The 9,055-nt window shown below is 34.1% G+C and overlaps 1 protein-coding gene across 1 annotated transcript; it reads right to left on the bottom strand.

The window, feature by feature from the left end:
• Nucleotides 1–223: 223 nt before the first annotated feature.
• LOC125811285 (ATP-dependent helicase rhp16-like) lies at nt 224–6,748 on the bottom strand. Its single transcript, XM_049490790.1, has 14 exons — nt 6,050–6,748; nt 5,603–5,725; nt 5,438–5,511; nt 5,184–5,244; nt 4,931–5,077; nt 4,760–4,845; nt 4,274–4,343; nt 2,740–2,865; nt 2,020–2,238; nt 1,568–1,672; nt 1,323–1,475; nt 996–1,084; nt 846–926; nt 224–296 (listed from the first exon to the last, which is right to left on the bottom strand). Exons 1-14 carry the CDS (start codon nt 6,656–6,658, stop codon nt 224–226), a joined length of 2,016 nt encoding a protein of 671 aa, XP_049346747.1. The 5' UTR covers nt 6,659–6,748.
• Nucleotides 6,749–9,055: the final 2,307 nt, after the last annotated feature.

Genomic DNA, 9,055 nt, shown 5'->3' with positions numbered 1-9,055 from the left:
AATTTGGAATTGCACTTAAGAGTGTCTTCTGGAGGTAGCTTGAATAATAATTAACATTCAAACAAATGACGATAAAGTTAAATGTTGATGTAAAACTAACAACAAGAGTATTGACTTTCCTACTTTGCAAAAACAACAATACTAGGGATGAGATTCGAGAAAGAAACTAAACAAAAATCGAATGATCTTTCTTGCTAAACCTAGTAACAGAACAAAATTTGATTTAGGTTGCAAACAAGAACTTCAAGTCTTCCTCTGTTAGTTTCCCCAAGGCCTCAGAAGCGCCACCCACCGTCCTGCAAAAAAAATATATCAATATCGGGCAATTCACACACCAAAGAGAGAAGGGAGGAGTGTCAAAGTAAAGGAGGGAGATCGAAAGACAAGTGTTAAACAAAATACGCCAATGATAGTATATGTTTAAATCACATTTGAGGGAAAAAACATTTAAGTGTTTATTGTTGTGACATATAAATAAACTATATGAATGACAAACCATAAAATACCTATTTAAGCTCTCCATGTATGGTCATGTTCCCTTTTCTAAGAAAATAAAAGAAGATAAAACAATGCATGACCCTACTTCAATCCCTAGCCCAAATGTCTTAATTTTTAGTTGTAAGTATCTAGACAACTAAAAATAGTTGACCATATCGCTCCATTTAAAGCTCATCTTAGACCAATATTATATATTCTAGAGGACATAAAAAAACAATTGATTCTCTTAATTTATCTTGATATCATTTCTGAAGAGAAACATATCAAAATGATATAAGTTTCAAGTTGTCAAATTATTTTCTCTTAACTCACATGCAACTAGCACAATGAACTTGGCAGAAACTTACCCTTCAAAAAGTAATTTCTTCTTCTTTTGCAACTCTAAGATCCTCTCCTCGATTGTATTCTCAATCACAAATCTCACAATCCTAGAAATTAGAAAATAACAATAAACTCTCTTCACTGGTAAAGTTGGTTGAAGAAACACAAGCACGTACCTGATTGGCTTATACTGCCCTATTCGATGGATTCTATCTTGGGCTTGCCTCTCCACGGCAGCATTCCACCAAGGATCCATCAAGAAAACCTAGCAAATGGCAAGATTAGAGTGGCACATCAAGGAATGTAGTCTAGGTTCAATGAAATATTACAAGTTCAAATTGTATCTATTCTTAATCTGCACAGAGATGAAGTGAACACATCCCAAACAAAATAAGTAATTTTAACCTGAAAAGACGAAGGAATCCAACAATAGAGTCAAACCCATGGTATTTGACAAGAAATGAAGAATATGCATTGACAAAGAGAGGAAAGGAAAATCTTACTTGTGATGCTATTGTAAGATTCAGAGCAAGACCTCCGGCTTTCAAGCTCATAAGAAATATAATGCAATCTGGATCGTTTGTAAATTTTGCAATTGTAGAATCTCTTGCAGTGATAGTCATGGATCCATCTAATTGAACACAGCTGATGCCCGACTGCCAAATGCACACAAGACATGTTTTTTGTTGTTACTACTGATGGCAACAATAGGGGTAGGTACGAAGGGGATAAAGAAAATATGTCTTACCTTTTGTAGCGAATAGTGTATCAGATCCAAAAATGATGTGAATTGGCTGAAGACAATTGCCTTTGCAGAACCATCTCTTTCAATCATGAACCTTATTTCTTCTCTCTTCAATCAATAAAACAAGCAATGAGAATGCTCTTACTACCATAATAGAGATATTCACAAGAATAAGATTATACATGTTTAAGCCATAATTTTAAAGGATATATATAAGATTGAGACCACAACGACAATTTATTATTCCTCAATTAGTTTCCACTCAATTAAGCGGAGGTGGTATTTGATGCAACATTTTCAAGTGATGGTATGGGACCCTTAGGAAATATATCTAGTTCCTGCAAGTGATGCAATATTGCAGTCCCTTGCACTCATTGTGAGAAGAAAATAAAACTATAAAGCAAACTATAAAGACAAGATAAGATATAGTTATTGATTGGAAAGTAATTGTATACCAAAGCTTCTATTTTTGTGCTTGTCTGAAAATTATCAAGACGAATTTTGTTCAGTATACTTGAAGACCTAAACCCTTTGATATTTGCTTTAGTTTTCTGATCATTTGCGGTGAAATCCACTATAAATGATTTAGAACATGAAGGACATGAAATTTGTCCCATAACTGCAGAAAAACTTATCAGACATGACTTGCAAAAGACATGTGTGCAAGAAGTAACCTGCAATAATCAAAAGAGGTGCACATTTTAATAGGAAAGTAGGTATAAACTTCGAATGAAAAAATAATAGTAAAGGAATTCATAGCATATTTCTTAGTTTGTCAAGAAATGAGGTACGAGAATTTAAATCATCAAGTCCACAAGTTTCATGGAAGTCCTTTTAGGTGTTAAAAGACATTCCTTAAAGCATTTCTAGTAAAATATTGAGGTCTTTCGAAAAGTGCTGGAAAAGAATTTGCAGAAGCTCATGCACTTAAGGAAGGATTAAAAACCTATTCAAAATATCCTTTCAAAAGACATCATAGGTGTAAGTGTGGAAAAATCTGGCCACATTAAGATTTGAAATATCCACCATATAATATACAAAATATTAATGTACTGCAAATAGGAATTCCATCAAATCCAATTTTAGTGAAGTATCAAGTCTTATGACTGAACTTATTCCTTTCTTTTATACTTTTTATTTCTTTTCTTAGGGAAGGGGAAGAGGATGAAACTCACAACTGGATCTTCTACTAGATCGTGACATAAACCACATGATTGTTCAACATAACCAACATTATTTGTGCTTCCACTTCTATCCACAACAGTACTTGAGTATTCCACAAGGTAAGGATGATCAAGTGCCTGTATAAAAAATAAAATCAATCAAATATAAGCAAAATTTTTCTGGTTATTACTTTTGAGGTAGAACTGTGCATAGATTATAGGAAGTCAAAGAAGTTTGAACTATTTATATCTTTAAGGACCTAAAATTGTTAAGGAAATTCAAGAGATCCAACAAGAGAGCGAAGGCATGCTAAAAATAGAAAATAAGTTGATGCCACAAGACACAAATGAAGTCAATTCTTGCTCTTGTTCTTGTGTTGTACTTCTTCATTCGTGGAATTAAAAATTAAAAATAAGAAATATAAAATAGGCACTTCCATTTTGGTATCCAAATATTGCATCCACTTTTACGCCAACTTAAATTCAATGTGATATAGTGATGTAAATACATCTGCAAAAAACATATGGATGGAACTAACTCCACCACCAAATCATATGACATGTGGATTCGATTGACAAAGGAAACATAGTAGGAAAGGATCACTGTCGGACGGACGCCTTGGTAGGGGGTTCTCATGGGTAGAGATTACACTTCATCATATAGAAAGAATAACAATGAATATTATGACAACAACAACAATAATATTATACTGTTTTATTATTGATTGTCCCATGGTTAGAATACGCCTTTTTTCTCGCTTGGTTATCTTAGAAGGGTTAGCTACGTCCCGTTGGGAACCATGAAACAACTAACATCCTATCTTCTACTCCGTACTATGAGGGGGGCGACACGGAAGATTGGTCCACTCCGAAAAGCTAAGTTTTTCGGTTCGCCCCCCCATGTGGTTGGCCTTCTTACCAGTGCTAATTTCGAAGCCCAGCGGAAGTGACTTCCTCCATAAGCATGACTTTCTTTTGCTTTTTTTTCGATTCTCTGCTTCCCCCCAATCCAAAATTTTCCTAGTGTAATCCCACAAGTAATATATATTACAAGTCAAAAAAACTAAATAGTATAAAAAGAAATGAAGCAAAAAAAGATTAATCAAATTGAAAGAAGTGCATGCTAGTACAAAATTGATCAAGAAAAAAAACAAGGAAAACATTAGTGAAGAAAAAATATAAGTGGTGAAGGAAAAACTTACAATGAAAAAGGTTACAGAAAAATGGCTCGAGGGAGGATATCTAAGGAAAAAGAAAGCCAAGAAATTATTGAAGGACGAAATTATTATCTCCGAGTTATGCAATATTGAAAGATTTAACCCATTAACAACATCAATTGTTTCATTTCCATGCTTTAGTTATTTTACCTCAATTAATGTAGAAGTACTGATATAGATCTTGTTAAGAATTTTTTTTACATTAGATTCATAGTTTGAAGGTTAACAATGAACCTATAACACAAATTTTTATTCACAACTAAAACCAAATACAAGTAGGTATCAATACATAATAAGAAGAATTCAGATTGAAAGCATGATCTCCATACCTGTCGCATGCGTGTGAGTAGATCAAAAATGTCAGCATAGTTATTCATCAATGTACCAACTTGAATGTATCTGCACCAAAATACGTTAGGAAGAAACAATGTAGTGATAAGAAGAAGAATAATGCACTGCTTATTCTGTCTCTCATTATTTACTATTTCACAAGGTGAAATAGCTAGTGTTGAGCATATTCCATGAAAAACGGTGTAAAATAGACATTTTTCAGGATTTTCAAGAAAAGGAACATTTGTATTTATCCAGGATTACTTAACACATGGCAAATAGATGAAACATATACCATGAAAGAATTTAATCCAAAGACCAGAAAAAAACAACATAAAAGTAAAAGACCATGGTCTGTGTTGTTAAAACAAATTCAATGTGAACATAACCATAAGTAGCTAATGGAGAGCAACAAAAAGACAAAGATGACTTTCAGACAAGTAAGCTAGTAGTTGCATAAGTACTGACAAAAATAGATTGCATACGCATTAAATTTTGCCCGACTTTCTTCGCGCAGTGATGTGTAGTAGTCTTCTTCGTTAGCATCCAAAGAATCTTTGCGCAAGGTAACCTAAATGCAAAAATAAATAACATGCTAAAGAGGAGAAAAAAATTAACAACTCTAGCAGTACATTAATGTGAAAAAAAAAACTTACAATCCTTGGAGGAAGTGCAAGATCAACAACCCTTCCCTTTTTAGTACGCCTTAGCATTATCATTTTTAAAATTTTGTGTTTCAACAAAACCATCGCATCTCTACCAATCCCATGAGTTCCTTGAAATTGTATGGGTGAGGCAATATACTAGAAACATAAGATGTATCAACGTCTCCGTGTCAGCAACAACAATTTTTTTTTTATCACAAATAACATGAAGCACCAAAATAAGTATATCAATTTGATGACTTACTCTATTCCACCAGCAAAAATGCCGAGTAGATTTGTGGTGGCAATGTGGGCACATGAATGAGCTAAAATAAATACAAACACAAAAGGGAACAAACAAGAGATTTCAAAAAGGTGAAAAATAAAAAGAGACTGAAGGAAGAAACATTAACGACAAAATCTCTGGTGAAAATGACCAAATAAAACAAATCTTCAGCTATATGTTTCTCTCTCCAACCAAGTTATGTGCAAAGATAAAAAATAAGCTTTTAAGTCTACCTATTGTTGAGAGCTGTGCAATCACAATCTTTACAAAAGTAGTACGAGTAAGGATTAATTTGCAAGAAACGGACCTGTCCAAAAGTAAGGATATATTTATTTCAGAGAATGAAGTTGTGAATTATGTTAGCCACAAAAGAACATTAATAAAAAAAAAAAACTTACGAGTGAGTACAACTCTCCTACACGGTTCTGGAGGGGAGTACCACTTAAGGCCCACTTAAAAGAAGATTCTAGCTCAAGAATAGCTCTTGTAGTGTTGCTGCGTATATCTTTCACACAATGGGCCTGTGCCACAAAAGTGTAATCCGTTAGAAAATTATGGATGAAGGGTTTTCATCAGACACAAACAATATATAGGGAAACCAACAAGTTTAACAGATGTCACACAAAACCAATAAATGTGAACTTTGAACAGACTTCTCAGTAAGAAAAAACAAATATACAATAGCCTTACCCCTAACTACCTTGTGATGGTAGAGTGGTTGGTCATGTGTACACAACCTTACCCCTACCTTGTGAAGGTAGAGAGGTTCTTTTAGATATACTCTTGCCTCAAGTGAAGAATATCAAGCAAAACCAAATATGTGGGTCTAGTTACACAATGATTACCTCATCCAGAATAATACGATTCCACTTCATAGAGTGCAAAATCATGATATTTTTCCTATACTCAGTCTCTACTGTGGAGTAGGTAGTGATAACAAAATCATACTCTGCGAATCTGTTGATATCTTTCTCCCTGTTGGCACCATGGTAAATAAGAACTTTGTTGCTTCCTATAGTGGTAAAGCGGTCAATCTCATTGACCCATTGAATCAAAGCGACAACAGGACATATAACAAGGGTTCCTTTCACTTCTGGGAGCACATAAGAGGAAGGTGAGAGCAAACTAGAATTAGAAATTGCTTGTCCTATTTCGCGTTTAGCAAGCACAAGAGCCATGGCTTGAACAGTCTTCCCCATCCCCATATCATCAGCAAGGATACCACCTTTAGCTGTTGATTCTTCTTGCTTCAACGCCCAAGCCAACCACTCTTTCTGGTACCTCAACAAAGGAATGATCAAATCAGATGGCTGCTCAGCAGTTTCACTCATAAACTCATTTTGACTATTGAAGTCCAGATAAAGTGTATGGTTTTCTTCCATCCACCTATTGTTCTCTTCTTCCCATATTTGCCACATCAATACATGGTCACCACCCTTTCCTACATCATTCATTACACAATCTTCTTCTACTGGCTCTTCATTTATTTTAATACTATGTTTACCCTTTGGTCTATAGGATTTCCTTCCTTGTGTTATATTGGGCCAAACTGCTTCCGCAGTTAAATCAATATCAGCAACTCCACTAGCTTGGCCTTCATCTGCATAGATGGTTAAACCAACACTCACATAATTAACCGTGATCAATTAACTATTCAATGCACATCCATATTTGTGTGTATGAACTTTTGTCTTAGGTCAGCCAATAGGTATCATGCATCAGCGAAAAAAGTCTTAGCATGCTATAAAAATTTACATAAAAAATAAAAGTAACATAGAATACCTTCATCACTGCTCCCAACGTAATCAGAATCTTAGGATATAACAATAACATCATCCTCATAAGAGCTCCTAATTTGGCGGCTTTGTTCTCCTAATTTCATAATTCACATTCAAGTACAACCACATCATTTACTTTATATACAACACATAGTGGATATATATATGTTTGACACACGTCATCTCAGAGAAATTCTTCATCACACACAAAAAAACTAAAAATCAAAAGGACAAATTTTAAACCAAATAGGCCCACTTGTTTCTAAGGATGGGAACAAACTCGCAATATTCCTATTAGGAAATATCATTCTCCCCAATAATACTCGCAAACCTCATTTAATGATCTTCCCTTTTTTCTTTCTATTTATAAAAGTTTTGTTTTGTTGCGTAGGCATAGTAAGGTGGGCATTTGACGAAATATCTTGTTTACCCTAGATGAAGACAAGTATTGTCCCTGATACAAGAACAAGTTTAAAAGCTTGCCTTATTTTCTTTATAAGAATTTATTACTAGTATTTTATTGTGCTCTTTCTATGTTTTTTTAATTTCTTCGTGTTTAATGAGTAAATTCATTCATCAATCCATTTGGATTGAACATATATTGGTGTTCGATTCATCTTAAACCTAGCTAATAAGGAGAACATTGTCCAAGTTCATATAATAAGGTGCTCCCATTTTTAAAGGGCTAATGTGGGACTCTTATCATTAATAATATTCGTTCAATCAATTATCAACCCATTTACTCCTTAATAAAAACAAATAGTAAGGGTCAAACAGATATAACAGTGGTGTGTTGACTATCTCTAGGCACATGTTATCTCTAATCAAAGCAAGTACCGGAAAACTCTATCACAAAATTTGGGAATAATTCACTTAGTGTCATTTCATTTGATGTTTGAACCAATGATGTCACTCCCTTTGACTGCTAAATCACCCCACTATGGGTTGGATAAATGAACTCCTTGCAGGGAAGTCATTTTCATGATTTTCAGTACTTGATTTCTAGAAAAAATATTTTTGACCAACAAAAACATGAAAAAGTTTTAAATTCTTCCATACCAAACACACCCTAAAAAATCGATTTTACTTGTGCACTCAATAAGATTCAAGCAAAACAAATGCAAATCACATCAAAATAAACAAGTTGTATGATCGCGAATAGAAACACCAGAAAAGAAAAGGATGAGTAAAAGAAGGATTTTTCGAGAGAACCTTTGGTCGAAAATGAGGATGGACGAGAATGGATCCTCATTTATACACAAATAACTATTGCAGATTTGTAGAAAAAATTCCTCAACAATTGTGAGAGAGATAGAGAGAGGAAGAGAGAGAGAGACAGGGGTTTTATAACGTTGGTGTGTTGACTATCTCTAGGTAATCAAAACAAGTACCGGAAAATTCTATCACAAAATTTGGGAATAATTGACTTAGTGTCATTTCATTTAATGTTTGAACCAATGATGTCACTCCCTTTGACTACTAAATTACCCCACTATGGGTTGGATAAATGAACTCCTTGCAGGGAAGTCATGAAAATTTTCAGTACTTGATGTTTCTAGAAAAAATATTTTTAACCAACAAAAACATGAAAAAGTTTTAAATTCTTCCATACCAAACACACCCTAAAAAATCGATTTTACTTGTTCACTCAATAAGATTCAAGCAATACAAATGCAAATCACATAAAAATAAACAAGTTGTATGATCGCAAATAGAAACACAAGAAAAAAAAGGATGAGTAGAAGAAGGAATTTTTGAGAGAACCTTTGGTCGAAGATGAGGAAGGATGAGAATGGATCCTCATTTTATACACAAATAACTACTGCAGATTTGTAGAAAAAATCCCTCAACAATTGTGACCACCAGAGAAAGAGAGAGAGAGAGAGGTTTTATAACGTTGGTGTGTTGACTATCTCTAGGCACCTGTTATCTCTAATCAACAAAAGTACCGAAAAACTCTATCACAAAATTTGGGAATAATTAACTTAATGTCATTTCATTTAATGTTTGAACCAATGATGTCACTCCCTTTGACCACTAAATTACCCCACTATGGGTTGGATAAATGAATTC

The sequence above is a fragment of the Solanum verrucosum genome, unplaced genomic scaffold, assembly GCF_900185275.1.
Source record: "Solanum verrucosum unplaced genomic scaffold, falcon-dt-bn FXZP01000109.1, whole genome shotgun sequence".
Lineage (NCBI taxonomy): Eukaryota > Viridiplantae > Streptophyta > Magnoliopsida > Solanales > Solanaceae > Solanum > Solanum verrucosum.
This window is presented reverse-complemented; position numbering and strand designations above follow the sequence as displayed.

What these genes read in the sequence shown, in the direction of transcription:
- LOC125811285 (XM_049490790.1), bottom strand. Translation starts at nt 6,658, where the DNA reads ATGAATGATGTAGGAAAGGGTGGTGACCATGTATTGATGTGGCAAATA. An exon ending in TAGGAGAGTTGTACTCACTC is followed by an intron (nt 5,512 to 5,602) that starts GTAAGTTTTTTT and finishes ACTTTTGGACAG; the next exon opens with GTCCGTTTCTTGCAAATTAA. An exon ending in ATCTAGTAGAAGATCCAGTT is followed by an intron (nt 2,239 to 2,739) that starts GTGAGTTTCATC and finishes TGATTATTGCAG; the next exon opens with GTTACTTCTTGCACACATGT.